The 16641-nt window shown below is 39.7% G+C and overlaps 1 protein-coding gene across 5 annotated transcripts in view; it reads left to right on the forward strand.

Moving 5' to 3' along the window:
- EPB41L4A (erythrocyte membrane protein band 4.1 like 4A) overlaps positions 1–16641 on the forward strand; it is a 103657-nt gene that overhangs the window by 30337 nt on the left and 56679 nt on the right. For all 5 annotated transcript variants that reach the window (XM_060280159.1, XM_060280157.1, XM_035100315.2 and 2 more), the window contains 3 exons: positions 8222–8326; positions 12976–13027; positions 15662–15740. In XM_060280159.1, coding sequence (XP_060136142.1) covers positions 8222–8326; positions 12976–13027; positions 15662–15740 — 236 coding nt within the window. The remainder of the gene's footprint in view (positions 1–8221; positions 8327–12975; positions 13028–15661; positions 15741–16641) is intronic.

Genomic DNA, 16641 nt, shown 5'->3' on the forward strand with positions numbered 1-16641 from the left:
TAGCCTGGAGAAGAGAAGGTTAAGGGGTGATATGATAGCCATGTTCAAATATATGAAAGGATGTCATATAGAGGAGGGAGAAATGTTGTTTTCTGCTGCTCCAGAGAAGTGGACACGGAGCAATGGATTCAAGTTACAAGAAAAAAGATTCCACCTAAACATTAGGAAGAACTTCCTGACAGTAAGAGCTGTTCGACAGTGGAATTTTCTGCCAAGGAGTGTGGTGGAGTCTCCTTCTTTGGAGGTCTTTAAGCAGAGGCTTGACAGCCACCTGTCAGGAATGCTTTGATGGTGTTTCCTGCTTGGCAGGGGGTTGGACTGAATGGCCCTTGTGGTCTCTTCCAGCTTTATGATTCTATGATTCTAAGATCAATGATCTGACTAGGTATAAGGCACATCCTAGGTTTCCAATAGTAAAGGATAAAATTAGTTTGATTTTACAATGCCGGCACTTGGTAATTGCAGTGTATGGGAGAGGAAAGACAGAGGGAAGAAGGAATGGACTCTTTTGTGCTTCTATTTCCTCATTTTTGTGGCTGTGCATTGCCATGAAAATAATCAGTCTTGACATAACTACAGGATGGTTTGGCTTAATAAAATTACTGCAGGCTAGGTTGCTGGTAAGGTCACAACTGAATGAAATGATGTTATTGATTCTGAAAGCACATAGAATATAGATCATATTTGAATTAATTTGTAAGCATTAAATGGGGGGAAATGTCTAGAGATAATTTTCAAGAATATACTTTGTTGTTTTATATGTATCTACTGGCTAGTAGAATATTCTGCTGTGAGAAAAGCTGCATAGCTTCCTTTTGGAAAATACACTGCAAATATTTCTCGGTTTACGTACATTTGGCCTTCCTTGGAAAACTGTTGTGCTTGCCCAGCCCACACCCCCAGTGTTTGTGATAGCCTGTTTTATTATGTTTGTGGTTTTCCAGAAACCTGTTTTCAGCAGTGCAGTGAAAAGCAGCCCTATGGAATCTATGCTTTGGATGTACACACTTGGGGAAATTTGCAGGCTTTGTTGTTGTAAGCGTGTATCTGAAGCAGTCTTCAGGAGGGCAGAGAGAAATGGGGTTAATTAACATGATATATCATGTTGTATCATGCAGTCTTCAGTCTTAATGGATAAATTCTTATTTAAGTTTTTGTCTCATCAGTTTACAGTACAGTATATACATAGAAGATGTATAAAACATGGAATGCCCTGGTTTAAAAGCTGTATTTTATGACAAGCTATTGACTTTCTGTTGCAAAATAAAAATGCAGTTTATGGAAATATATTTGTGTTCCGTAAGTAGCTGCCCTCTCTTCATCATGCAGAAGTCATTACCTTTAAATCTGTCCTTGTGGAGAAAGACTCCTTGATATACTTGATTTAGTAATGCAGAGAAGAAAAGAGAACCATTAAGACCAAATATTGTGGTAGTCTTTCCTTTTGACAAGAAGAGGCAAAATTAAGGGCTCTTAACAGATAATTAAAGGAAAGGAGGCTGAAGTTATATGAAAATTTCCTACTTTAAATCTGTTTAGAACATTGATTGAAACATTCTGTAGCTGCATATAGGTCCCCCCTTCAAGTAGTAATCTGTAGTCATTTCATTTTGTCAGAGGGGTTTCAATCCAGGATTTATAAACTTCACAGTGAATTGAATTCTCCCTCTGTTTTGGGGTGTTTCATGGGACCCCTCAGATTTGGTGGTTAAAATATCACTTTGAGGAAAGCTAGTCTCACCCGAGCTGTACAGATGAATCAATATTAAATTAATGTTTGTGATAAGGGACTCCTGCTTATAGAACTAAATTGCCTGTGAATTTTCAATTAAAGTGATATTTTCCCCCAGTAAATGCTCCCAGTAACTACCGGTACTATTATATTTGATTATTTAATAATGCAGGCTTCCTCAACCTCGGCCCTCCAGATGTTTTGAGACTGCAGTTCCCATCATCCCTGACCACTGGTCCTGCTAGCTAGGGATCATGGGAATTGTAGGCCAAAAACATCTGGAGGGCCGGGGTTGAGGAAGCCTGGCTCAATGTATTAAAAATATCTTAAGTGGTGTACAAAAAAATGAAGCAACAACAGACAAAAATTAAACAAAATATTACAAATATACATACCGTAGTTACGTATAAAAAGGTTACATTAATGCAACTCATTTTCCTTATGACACACTCTCCATCTCAGCCACCAAATTGGCCCAGACAAATTCCCAACTCACCCACAAACATCTCACAATGGGAATGGTTCCTGGAACAGCAAACATCACTCCCCGCCATAATAATAATAATAAATTATTTATTTATTTATTTATTTATTTATTATTATTTATACCCCGCCCATCTGGCTGGGTTTCCCCAGCCACTCTGGGCAGCTTCCAACCGAATATTAAAAACAGTACAGCATCAAACATTAAAATTTTCCCTAAACAGGGCCGCCTTCAGTTGTCTTCTAAAAGTAAAATAGTTGCTTATTGCCTTGACATCTGATGGGAGGGCGTTCCACAGGGCGGGTGCCACTACCGAGAAGGCCTCTGTCTGGTTCCCTGTAACCTCACTTCTCACAATGAGGGAACCCACTCACTCTCTTTTTATGGGTAGTCCCAAGGTGGATGGTGGTGCCTTAGGCTGGTCTCAGCTGTGTCCCATTCTTTTGCACTTTCCACACTAGGTACTATAGCAGGTTGTTGAGTTTCCTAATGGGTCTGAGGATGGAGAAAGGACTCCCCTTCACTCACAGCTCTTTCTTCATCCTCTGTCCTTTTCTCCTCCAGCTGCTCTTAGAGAACCACTGGCAAAGAAGGCAGTTTCCAAATGGGAAAAATCCTACTTCCTCCTGGCTAGAAATGTGAAGGTCCTGGAAAACACCCCTGGGGGGGGGAGTATTATTCCTCCGATTTTTTGCACCCCCAACTCTGGGCCTCCACACCTCTAAACCCAGCACACTTCAACACCAGATTATTATTTGAGGCTTAATATTGGCGTTAGGACAAAACATGTGAATCCCTTGGTAGTAACAGCTTTGTAAGCGTTGCTTTCGCTAACTCTCTTTCCAATGTTGTTATTCTGTGTGAAAACATTCCCAAATGATTTTTGTCCTGTGCAGAAATCAGGGTGCTTAGTCAGTGGCACTTACAACTTATTCCAAGAAAAATACTTTAGGCATACAAACTATTCATGGACAGTCTACTGAAAACAAGTCTATAACCGTAATTAAAAGTAGACCTAGATGTCTCCTCAGGTTTATTTGTTTGTTTCTTTTCATGCAATCAATGGGTGTTTGGGCCTCTTGACATTAATTAGCTGTTGTGCCTATTTATCAAATTTATATCTACTGAAACAATGTTAGTATTTCACTGCTAAGAGCGTTTTTGATGTTTTATATCTCCTGTATCTGTTGAATAAAACAATATATTCAAATAACCGATAAGGTTTACAGAATACAACAAACCCTAATCCATTTAAAGAAAGGGTAGATTTGCCTGGAGCATTTTATTAATTAACCCCAAGAGTCTGTTGGTCTAAGTGTTGGAGGGTAATGCATTTTTCATTAGCTCTGTGAATAAAGAAATCTTAAACGTGATCACAAGAGGTTAAGCATTCAAAAGTCTTAAGTGAGCTGAGGTCCTGGTTGATTAATTAAAAGCTTCTCAGTCCTTGAGATGCATGAGAGCAATTGTCATTTCAAATTAAAAATATGTAGGGAAGCTTCCCTACATATACCTAGGTCCTAGACCCACAGAATTATGCAACTTATTTCATACATGCAACTTGTTTTACATACAGACCACCCCCATCCTCTGTGCCATATGGACATTTTTGGAAATGAGAGGACATTCAAAATGAGTTGACACGGTGCCTTGCTGCAATAAAAAAAGGAGGGAGGGGGAAGACACAAATTCCACTGAGTGTGATTGGAATGTAACTCTGCAAACTCCACATCCCAAGGAGTGATGAGGACACAATTTTCGTTCTGTGCACCTGCACGTTTGCTCATTCATGCTTAGCCCTGGTTGGGTTTTGCATTAGATGCAAAGTGGGCCATTGTGTTGGTTTGTTTAAGACAGGCACTCCCAAACTGCGGCCTTCCAGATGTTTTGGCCTACAACTCCCATGATCCCTAGCTAACAGGACCAGTGGTCAGGGATGATGGGAATTGTAGTCCAAAACATCTGGAGGGCCAAAGTTTGGGGATGCCTGGTCTAAGACCATCATTTCTCCATCATTTACTAATTGGTGGTGATTTTTTCTGCAGTAGATGATTTGTCTCTGGGGATGAAACTATGCTCTCACAAGCTAAGAGGAAAGGTTATTGAAAGTAAATAAGAAGTCCCTTGATATTTGCATTGTGTATATTTCATTACTGAGCGTACCTCCTGGAAGAGTCGCAAGAGATACTTAATAAGAGGCAGAACTTATTGCTATCATTGTTTTACAAAAATTAATTCCAGGGGGTTGGACTAGATGATCTTTGGGATACCTTCCAACTTTACATTTCTATGATTCTATAACTTTGTTGGCAGGTATATGAAAAATACAACTGTGAGGTGGTTGTTAAATGGCAATGAGATGCAAAAATTACAGCCAGTGATAATTAGAGCTTTGAATGTATGTTAAATAGGTACACAATTTACAATAGATTGCCGATAATTTAATTAGGCGTGGCTGAGATAACTGTTCCCTGCCCCACTTTAGGTGTTAATGCAATCTTTAAAAAGCACTACAGGAAATATTGACATCTGTCAAAAGTATCTGGCTAGATTTATTTTCACAGCTGTGTTGGCTGAGGCTGATGGAAGTTGCAGTCTGAAACAGCTGGATGCAACCAGGTTGGTCTAGAAAAATTAAATTAAGTACTGGATTGTTGAGTAAGAGATTAGATATGAAAATGTGAACTAAATGATTATGCTTAGTGTGTAAAGCAGATTCTAATCATGGATGTATTCGTACTGCAGTTTTCTTTGTTAACATCTATGCATATTGGAGACGAGTTGCCAGCAGGAGAAACATATATACATATAAATGTCTATTAGTTTATTCTCTGTTTGAACATGTATCCAGCTAATTAAGCTCTAGCTCCTTGTCTTGGTAAATATTTGCAATATTAACCATTATTAAATTAAAACTCTTTGCTTGAACATGCATTCTGCAAGTTGTGGTCTAGCCTTGTTATCATTCCCTTAGATCAGTTATTTTTTATGTGCTTAAGTATATCAGTCATAAAGTTTAATCATACGAAGTTGTGGGTATGCTGTAGAACTGAATTTTTGAACCTACTCAAAGGCTCAAATCTGGCAAGTCTATTTAAAATGAAAATTTCTGACAATTACAACCTTACGCACAATGTCTGATATGAGCTAGAGTCGACCTCCAAAAAGGACAAGTTTAGGCAAAAATATTATGTGTTGTACGATAATCACTGTAAATTTTATTTTACAGAATAGCATAAGCAAAATAAATAAATAAAATGGTTACCACCCAGAGAAGACAGCAAAGAGAGGAGAGAGAAATACTTGGGGGAAAGGGAACGTGCCACAAGGAATGAAGTGAACAAAAGCACCTTAATTATATGTACTGAGGTTTACTTTTCTGATGGGAATGGGGACTAAGGAGTTAAGCGATATGCTTTAGGGTGCCACTTGCAAAATTTCTCTCCTGCTGATGCATACACACTCCTCCCTTTGCCAGCACAGGAGTCCTGGTAATCCCCAGGCATACCTGGAAGTCATAATGCAATTGCTCTGCAATTTGTGGCTGATGCTACCTCAGATTAACTGTGTGTAGGGGCAGGCAGTACTGCTGAAAGTTGCATGGATATCTGGTTTAGGATTGCCAGACTCAATAGAGGACAGGACTCCTGTGCCTTTAATTGCCCTGCTCTCTATTGAGTCTGGAAACCTTAAAGAGAAACCAGCAGACCCTTTGTTTAATTTCCAAGCAACATCTGGAGGGCAGCCTGTGGCCCTCCAGATGTTGATGGATTGCAGCTCCAGGTGTCTGGAAGGCCACAGGTTTCCCCATCCCTGATCTGGAGGATCATTAGCTGAGGAAGTACAATTAGTGAAAATGAATCTCAGTGACATTTTGGTGTCTTCTTAAAGCAGGTCTGTGATCCCAGGCCTTTGCTGGGGCTTGGTTACAACAGGTTACCATGCTTTTTAACTCTTCCCTGAGTTTACCAGCTGCTTTTTTTGTGGTTTTAGTGTTTGATGTGAAATTTGCACTTGTCAACTTTTGATGGCCTTGCACCTGTTTAAAGACAGTGAGCTTCTGATACATTTACAGATCTGGGGTTTGTCATATTTATATTTTGTGTGCAGCATGAATACTCAAAACCATTTAACCTTGATTTGTCAGACTTGTTTTAGAGCTTTATGAAAACTGGTCTCACCTTTTAAAACAGATTTGTGTGTTGCAGTATTTTAATGGTTCAATTTCATTTTCTGTCAAAAGGAAAACTAGATCTTCTCTGAAGGTTCTAGCTGTCATTTTATAAAACCGGTAGAAACCTGCCTTTCTGGTTTATAGACTTGTTACCATAAAGCATGGCCCTATGACTCATTTTGAACAATTCTTTGTTCGCTCTTGAAAGCATTACTGATGGTATTTCAAATAAACTTGTTCCCTTTAAGAATGCAAGCCTCTAGCAAGTTTGATCTTTAGTATGAAAAAGATTGTTTAGAAGCAGCTCCAGTCTTTCTTTCTTTCTTCCCTTCCTTCTCTGTTGGAGTTTTGCATTTAGTCTGTAACATTTATTTATTTGCCATGGAAAGTAATTTCTTAGCTCATTATAAAAACTATTACTCTGTCTGGTGGTAGGAATGCTTGAGAAATTTTGTTTCTGTGAATTCCAGTGTGAACAGACCTGGTTTGCACCATCTGGACTAAGGTGCAGATTGTTACATAATTGTTACATAATTATCCTTTGGGTTTTGCACTTCTCCACATTTGTATGATAAAAGTTCCCATAGAAGTTCCCTAGAAACATTCCAGTTGGCAGTTGACACTTGGACATCGCACAGCTGGTTGGTTGGTTAGAGCGTGGTGCTGATAACGCCAAGTTTGCAGATTCGATCCCCATATGCAGATTTGATCCCCATATGCACAGCTGCATATTCCTGCATTGCAATTGGTTGGACTAGATCAGGCATCCCCAAACTTCGGCCCTCCAGATGTTTTGGACTACAATTCCCATCATCCCTGACCACTGGTTCTGTTAGCTAGGGCTCATGGGAGTTGTAGGCCAAAACATCTGGAGGGCCGCAGCTTGGGGATGCCTGGACTAGATGATCCTCAGGGTCCCTTCCAACTCTACAGTTCTATGATTCATAAATAAAGATTAGCCTCAGCAATATCAAACAGTGATGCATGTGTAACATGCCTGTAGTCTGCTCATGAAATAGTTGTGTGTAACATTGCACTGAGAAAGCAGGTGATGTGTAATCCGCCTTAGCATTTACTACAGGGAAACTTGGAGTTGAGCCTCGAACCATTCCCCTTCTCTTTTTTTCTGCTTGGACAAAATGAAATGGCAAAGCTTTGAAGACACTGGAAGTGTCCTGAAGCTGAGGCTCCAATACTTTGGCCACCTCATGAGAAGAAAAAACTCCCTGGAAAAGACCCTGATGTTGGGAAAGATGGAGGGCACAAGGAGAAGGGGACGACAGAGGACAAGATGGTTGGACAGTGTTCTCGAAGCTACCAACATGAGTTTGACCAAACTGCGGGAGGCAGTGGAAAACAGGAGTGCCTGGCGTGCTCTGGTCCATGGGGTCATGAAGAGTCGGACACGACTAAACAACTAAATAACAACAACAACAGGGAAACTTTGAGTTGAGCCTCGAACCATTCCCCCTGTCTTTTTTTCTGCTTGGACAAAATGAAATGGCAAAGCTTTGAAGACACGCATATGCAAACCTAGAGTGCAGGACCCGCAGGTCACAGAATAGCACTTTGATAACATAAATACATGACACTCAAAATATCAGTGCTGAGTAACACACAAGCATATTTGCTCATTTCTGCAAAATAGCTAAAGAGAGTATATAAGGATCATTGAGATTTTAGTTATACAGTAAAGACAGTAAGGCTGTTTCTAACTAATAAAACAACCTCCTTTCATAGACAAAGCTAACTGAATGCATGAATGGCACTGTGCAGCTAACAAAAGACTGAACCACTTGTATGAAAAGACTCTGTACATTCTTTCCCACAGAAGTCAACGAAAGGGTCGGTTGTCCTAGGCTACGTATTCCGGCATTTAAACCTCGTGGAGATAGATTACTTTGGACTGCGTTACTGTGACAGAAGTCACCAGACGGTGAGTAAAAGCACAACAGTGGCTTTCCAGTGTTAAACCTAACCCTGCTTGTTTACCACTTTACAGTCATATTTTAAACTGGCATATACTCTTGTCAGCAAGTTAATTTTTAAACCAGCCTAAATTGAGTTGTCATGGTTATACGCAAACAAATACTTATTTATTTATTTGGAGTTCTTAAAAGAAATTGTCTTTTCTGTTCAAATAAGTGGACCTTCTTAAGGATAGGGACAAGTGTCAGGTCTACCTGCATAATTACAACATTTAGTTGTATTTAAAAAATGAGCAAGCAAGTGGTTGAGCAGATTTCACTTTAAAAGTTAACTTACAGCTGTCATCTACTTGTTATTTGTGACTATGCCAAACTCTAGAGATGTTCCCCTAGCTTACCAGCTCTCCCTTGTATGATTTTGGTGCCACAGCTCTAGTAAGTCTCTTATAGAAGGGTATTAGGTGGGAGGTGGACTCTGTTGAATGGAATCCTGTCATCTCTAGGTTAAGCTTTTTGTGGAGTCTGAATGAAAGGTACATGTGCTGAACTGAGATGAAGGTTCATGCATGTATATGTGGGTAGGTATGACTCAAACTGACTCAAGATTAAATGTTCCATCATATATTGGAGTGATGTAAATGAGCAATGGAAAATCAAGAACTTGCCCATGATTACACATACTGCGTGTGCAGTTTCAGTCTATTGTCTCATTTCCTTCTTTACTTGATATTGTTGATTGGAGTAAAGATATCAGGTGGAATTCAACATTGCTTTCTTTAAAACGTTCTACTTGTGAAAAATCCATCTTGCTAAATGAATACGAATATTATTTATTTGTGTAGCTGAAGCAATTACAAAACAAAATACATAAAACAGATTAAAATACATTGCATAGTTAAAATAATTGTTAAAACCAGGCATTCTGTCAGATAAGAGTTTGCCCCATGAAGAATTTCACTTATCATTCCCACAAACCTTTCTCCTTAAAATTGCCACACCAAAGGTATAAAAGCCTACTTTTTCAGAGCTATCGGGGAACCTGTCTCCTAATAGAAAATTAATCAGATGCCAAATCAATCTCTCAACTGGGAGATACAAATTTTTGAACAAGGCTGTTCTTAAGTCCTTATGGATTGCGCAAACTGGTAAGTAATGGGGTGAATCTTCAGGCACATGGACAAATTCGTAAGGAATTGGGCAATATGTAGTTTCCTTCAACTATTGCTTGCTAAATAGAACACTCCCCCTCTCCTCTCCTCTCCTCCCTTCTCTGTTCTGGGGATTCTCTTGACACCCCCAGAGCCACTGGGCTAGGAGATGGGGAGAAGCTCCATTGAACAACCAAAAGTCATTGTTTAAGACTTCCACTATACATACAAGTACTTTATCATACATTTAGATGAATTACATATTTTAATAAACAAAACAAAGAGAAACCTTGATTATGTATGTTTAACTGGAATTGTTTTTTTAAAAAATCGTATGTCTAGCAGTGTGAAGTATTACATTAAGAATACGTAAGCCATAGTTTAATCAAGCTGAGATTCTTGACATTCTCTACTTATTTTTAATATAACTTTTTAATGGAGTTTTGTATGCCTGCTGTTTCTTTTTTTTTTAAAAAAAATACCTCTATATTAAATAAGAATAATTACACATTTTATCTGTGCTTTAATAGCTATTCCTCATTAGTATTTCCCAGCCAGAAAAGCAGATCTCAGGGTCTTGCTTTCGAGATCCTTCCCTATGAGATACCGGTATGTAGCAGTAAAGACTAGTTGTCCTTAACAAAACAAAAGGAGCCACGGAATTATACATTAAGGACTTAGCTGGTATGCAGCCTTTGTTAGCTTAAATGTGACGTCCACCCTATGAAAATGATTGTGGGTGTCTACAAGCAGTGCTTGATGAACATAATTGAATTATTTTAATGAAACACACAGGCTGGGGTTGGCAATAGGATATTACACATGTATGAGCGAGTTGAAGCCTGAATAATTGTATGTGTTTGAGCTAGTTTAAACACAGCACTGTGCAATAGCAGAACAAAGTTGTACTTGTGTGTCATGAAAACCGTAGGGCAGTGTGATGAATCTGTAACAGATAAGCAAGCAGAAGGGACCTGTTGAACAAGCATCTTCTCTGTGGAAGTGGGAAAGGGAGGGGGAATCATGTCTGAGAGGCTGAGCATCTGTAACAGAAGCATTTGATGATTGACACACCATCCATGAAAATGGATAATTTTCAACCTAGCTAATGGCTTCTTACAAACAAGTTCAGAGTGCTTGACCTTAATTTGACTCGGTACACAGCAACAGAATGTTAACAGTACCATGATCACTTAAAACTTAAGTACAGTCATACACCCCTGGAATTTTCAGCTCATGTGTCTTTTTATGTTTGAGACAGTTTAAAACACACTGCTCTTGACCACAGCTTGAAAACTGGCTTCGCCAATTTTGTAGAGTGCCGATCATTAGATGCTATGATCCAGCACTGCTTACCCATGTACTTGTTTTGCTCTTTTAAATTAAATCCCAAAGTCTTTATGAAATTGAGGCGGACCTGGGTTTAGAAAGCTATCATACATAGCTGGTGCCTTCTGTGAAATTCCGACTAAAGAGCTTGACATCTCTGGTAGGAGGCTTTAAAGGAAAATATTGGGTATCTGGAAAGATACCATTTGCTGTGACCAGGAGCTCCCGTTGTCCGGTCCCAGCTCCTGCCCACCTAGCAGTCAAGTGCAAGTAGATAAATAGGTACTGTTCCGGCGGGAAGGTAAATGGTGTTTCCGTGCGCTGCTCTGGTTTCGCCAGAAGCGGCTTAGTCATGCTGGCCACATGACCCAGAAAGCTGTCTGCGGACAAACACTGGCTCCCTCGGCCTATAGAGCGGGATAAGAGCACAACCCCAGAGTTGTCCGCAACTGGACCGCAACGGTCCAGGGGTACCTTTACCTTTGGGGTACATGTAGTAGCAGCAAGTTAGTGGCTTTTCTTGCCTGTGGCTCCTTTCTTATGAATGACATGTTGACAAATGGATCAGGTAGTTCTGTAGCTTTCTGCCTGCACTTTTGACTTCCCCCTAGGGAATCTCCCAAGTTAAATTTCTGCTGTAGTTAAGTGACATCCTATTTATATTCCAAAACCATTAGTGTGGAGTGTGCCCCTTCCTTCCTTCCTCCCTCCCTTCTATCTCTGTTACTGAGGACAAATGCCCACTTTACCAAATCTGTGCCATAAGTACCAAGCCTGCAGCAACTCATAAATATTACACAGTGTCATGACTTTTTGCTGCTGACATGCTGGCAAATAGTATATTTTGGTAAGCCTGGGCATTGTAATTGTAGGACATGTTCTTTCATGTTTCTGGTTGTGATAGAGCCCTATAGTGATTTGGCAATTAGATTGTTAACGTTAAAAAGGCCTGAAACAAAATGCATATCCATGTGCTCATAAACGGTATGCTTGGATCCTGCACCTTGATGCTTATTGCTGTAAGGGGCTGAAGCACCTGCTATGAGTTTCCAGGTTGTTCAAAATCAGTTTTTAACAGCCTCTACCTGGAGATTATATCTCTTCTTCTGAATTCAGTTTTTCAGTTAAGCAAAGGATGAATTGTGATTTGCCCTTTCTTATATTATAATGCTCTGTTAACAGTGCCTTGTTCATTTAATACAATGTCCAAGATTGATTTGCCACACAATTATTTAAAAAATAAGTAACCGCAGTGCTTTTTTGTTATCCTTATGAAGATAATCATGACTGCCATTGAAGTGTACTGTATAGAGAAGCTTTTGGCTTTCACACATAAAAAGATGCTGAAGGAATACAGTAATAATGTAGAAGCAGATATAATGTTAGTTTGTAATTTTAACTGTTCTTCTTTGGAAAACTTTGCAGATGTTAGATGCTTACAAAGCACATTCTTTTTTTTTGTTTCTGTGTATATCTAGGACAGAAGAGGAAAGTAGGCTCAGTTTGCATGTCATGGTTAAAGCATAGTTAGTGGTATGCAAAGAACAAAGAAATGGCTTCTGATTTGCTCCCTGCCAGCACGACCTGCAATTCTGGATTTTGTATCATATCGGAAACGGGCTTCATTGTTTGTTTCAGGGTGCAAGCAAGATGCTTTTTGCATAATCATATAGAAAGCTGGTGTACACTGTCTTCTATTACTCTAGGATAAGATTAGCTTATTCTTTTCAGGGCAAGGTAATGCCTTTGTTTTAAAGTCTCTTCCTATAACCATATGTATTTATAATAGTTTGCTATAACTGTTCTTCGTATGCCTCCTTGACGAGAGGTCCGGAGGGTGGCAACACACAAGCAGGCTTTTTTGGCAGTGGTTTCCTACTTGTGGAATACTTTCCCCAGGGAGGTTCACCTGGTGCCTCATTTAGATATCTTAGGTGCCAGCCAAAAGCATTTCTCTTCTCCCAGGCTTTTGGCTAATTGAACAATCTATGGCCTTTTAAACTCTTTCTCTGTGTGGGGGAAGGGAATTTTGTTTTTGTTTGTTGCAATGTTATTTATTTTTATATTTTTATATTGTAAATTGCCCTGTGATTTTTCAGATGAAGGGCAGTATAGAAATTTAATCAAAAAAAGAAAGAAAGAAATAACACAATGACTGGTTTCTATTACTTTTTTCTCAGTACTGGCTGGATCCTGCAAAGACCCTTACAGAACATAAGGAACTAATAAACAGTACGTATATACAATGTGTTCATCATAAACTGTTTCGTGATGGAGAGGCATAGAAAATACTGCATCAGCAAAGCTAACAGTGTTGAGTGCACAGGTTTGCTAGTCTCTTGAGGTTGATCTATGTTGCTATATGTGGGTATCTCAAAAATGTATAGTGTACAGCAGTTTGACTGCTAAATACCTGCTTCTTCTCTTTCCAGTCTCACATATATTTATTTGTTCAAACTATTCCTTACAATGCCAGAACTCTTCATTTCTCAATTACACTGTTTCTATATAAACAAGGCTTGCATTTGAGTTGAATTCTTAAACTTGCCTTTTGTAGTGGATATCTAGAAGCCTGAGCAGTAACTTTGGAACTGCAACAAGCAGGTTTGCAGAAAAACCTGTCAGGTAGATTATTACAATAGGGCTTGAAAAGGCATAGCGGGATAACTGTGATGGAGAAGCTAAGAATTTGGCAAACATTTTAACATGGGTTAAAATGAGCAGGTTTGCCTATTTTATAACCATTATGTGAGTGATTCAAGCAAAAATTCACTTAGTGCTCTTATTAATGTGGAATTTGTTGAAATGTTTATTCTACTTAGTTATTTAGGGTTTGGGGGAGGGGCAAAATGTGTCAGATTGAAGGATATTGATTCACAAGGCAGTAGAAATCAATCAGAAATCAGGTGACTGCAGATATCACAAGAACTGTGAAGTCTGTCAAGCCAACCCTACCCCACACTTGGGAACCCCTCCCCTCTGATGGCCAGTGGCAGATCCACTGATGCATGACCACTAGGTGTTCATACAGGGAGTTGTTTTGAATGACTCCCAAGATGCTCACCTGAGTGCAATTCTTTCCAACACTGGTTGTATCCCTGCCCGGGAGTACTTCTGTCTTGACTCAATTAAGTTTTTCAGTTTCATTTTGTTAGCCTAGTGCCTCCGAAATTTTTTACATATCACTTGGGAAAACAGGCAAACTAATGTGGAAGAAGCAAAGATCATGACTGTCGAAGCAATGATTCCTCAACATCAACTTCATTGGACTGGTCATGTTGTTCGGATGCATCGCCTTCCAAAGCAACTACTCTATTCCGAACTTTAAAATGAAAAGCGTAATGCTGGTGGTCAACGAAAGAGGCTTAAAGACTCTCTTGAGGCAAATCTACAAAAATGTAGTAGAAACATCGAGAATTGGGAAACACTGGCCTGCGAGTGCTCCAATTGGAGAACAGCCTTTACCAAAGGTGTTATGGACTTTGAACTCAGGACGAAAGGGAGAAATGAGGAAGACACATTTGGCAAACCCTCACCGTGATCAACTCCCGCATGGAAGCCTATGTCCCCACTGTGGAAGGATGTGTGGATCCAGAATTGGCCTCCGCAGTCACTTACAGACTAACTGTTAAGACTGTGCTCATGGAAGACAATCTTACTTGGCCACAAGTGATTGCCAAAGAACAACAAGAAGAAGCTATTGTCGAGTTGAACTTCTTCATATTTACATATTTCTGTGAAAATGGAGGAGGAATTTCTCATCCATTCTAGGTTTTTTTTGGTCTTTTTCCTTTTGGTGGGGTAGGGTTGACTGACTTTACATTTCCGATGGTTCAGAGTAGTTTTCCCGGGGGTTCCCTACCCTCAATAATCTTTGCCTGCCACAACTAGGCTTGCCATATGTCAGGGAAATTCCTGACATGTCCTGGTTTTCAGGTGTAAAAATGGCTTCAGGGGGAATTTTTCCAAATCGACAAAATGTCAGGGGAAACCTGGATGGCAGAGAAAAAAGCTCTGAAAGCTTAATTTTGGGAGGGAGGTTTTCTGAAGAAAGCTCAACAATCTGGGGGGTTTGTTCCTCAAAAAAGGTTGATAATTTTGGTGGTCAAACCAAGCTCAGTGCGGGTGTCAGGAATTTTACTTTTTGAAATATGGCAAACCTAAGAAAACACTTCCCCCCCTCCATGCTAACTCTCGTGATCTCTGCAGTCACCTGACTTCAGGCCATGTTACAGTTCCTGGTAGGGGTGCCAACCTGAATAAAATATTGTGGGGACCCAGATAAGCTCCGCCCCGCATAATTGATCACACAATGCAGCGCACACACACCATTTGAATGGGAATGCCCATCAACTTTGCAGGGACCCGGCCCCCTCAAATATTTTATTGTGGGGGTTGAAGCCCCCACAACCACTAGGAGTTGGCTGCTATGGTTTCTGGACCAAATCACTGTGGAACAACACTGGTTAATGTTATGTGTATGGTGACTTTGCACAGAAATACCAATGTGGTTGAAATCAAGTCAGGAAGTAGGTGCCAGGTAGAAGATAAAATAAGGCTACAGAGAAGCTCATCAATTGCTGATTGCATCTGGCATGGCTTCTCATAAATTTTTGCCACTCCCTCCAAATCTTTGGAGTGATTCCTTTTCATTCCTCCCATTTTTGTGTGGCCTGCATGGAATAGGAAAATGCGAGGGCTACCTAGGCATTGTCACATATCCAAGGTTAAAATCAAGTGCATACTTTCTCCAATAAGGTCTGCTGAAATTAATGGAATTGACTTCTAAGTAACTATGTTTAGGATTGCAGGGTGTGCTTTAAAACACACACACACACAAAAATTAAATGTTCTTTTTTTATATAGCTGGTCCACCCTACACACTGTACTTTGGTGTTAAATTCTATGCAGAAGATCCATGCAAATTAAAAGAAGAAATCACAAGGTATTGTATGAATAACCTTTAACCATTAGCAATAAGAGTGAGCAGGTGCTTTTAAAGTATCTAGTAAAATAACTATATAAGCTCATCAAGGATTTGTTCCTTTTTTAAAGAGCGCCAGAGAGATGGAGAACAACTTGAGACTCTAATTTTCTTGCTATAAATCCTTGTTGGAAAATGATGTTTAACTCTCACTGGTGTTGGAGGGATGGAGTTAAGGTCAAAATCCAGCTTATTCATGTGCCTTGTCTTTGCTTATGTTTGTGTTCAAAGTGTTACCCAGATTGCGGAAGTGTTTTTTTCTTTTTTCTTGCTTGAGTGGTTATCAGCTTTTTGTTTTGCCATTATGGATCTACTTCCACAGAGAGTTTGTTGTTCTCCCATAGCTTTTGTTTTTATTCTAACATATATGATAATCAGTTGCTGATTGCATTGCATTTTAAGTGGCCTATTCAACATGCAACCTTCGCCCTGATCCAGTGAATGCAGTCTGCATACTAATATGCTTTTTTTTGGTGCATAAAAGCATGTTGCATTGGAGACAGCACATCATATCCAATAATTCAGTAATGTCTGCATGTGTTCCTAGGCACGGTATATCTGTAGGCTTACAGCCTCACCGGCCCCCTAATCCAGATAACTGGGGAAATAGAAGACTATTAACACACTGATGAACATACAGTTTATAAGGTTATGTACAGGTGAAAATTAAAGTAGTGTTGTAAGTGCCTTTAAAAACCCCCCTCTAACCCTGGTAAAAGTAGTTTGTTAACTTTACAGATGTTTGATCTAGTCCAGACCTGCCATTCAGATACTGCTGAACTACAGCTCCTGCCATTCTTGAACATTGGCCATGCTGACTGGGGCTGATGGGAGTAGGGTTGCCAGACTCAATAGAAATCAG

The sequence above is a fragment of the Zootoca vivipara genome, chromosome 11 (assembly GCF_963506605.1).
Source record: "Zootoca vivipara chromosome 11, rZooViv1.1, whole genome shotgun sequence".
Taxonomy (NCBI): domain Eukaryota; kingdom Metazoa; phylum Chordata; class Lepidosauria; order Squamata; family Lacertidae; genus Zootoca; species Zootoca vivipara.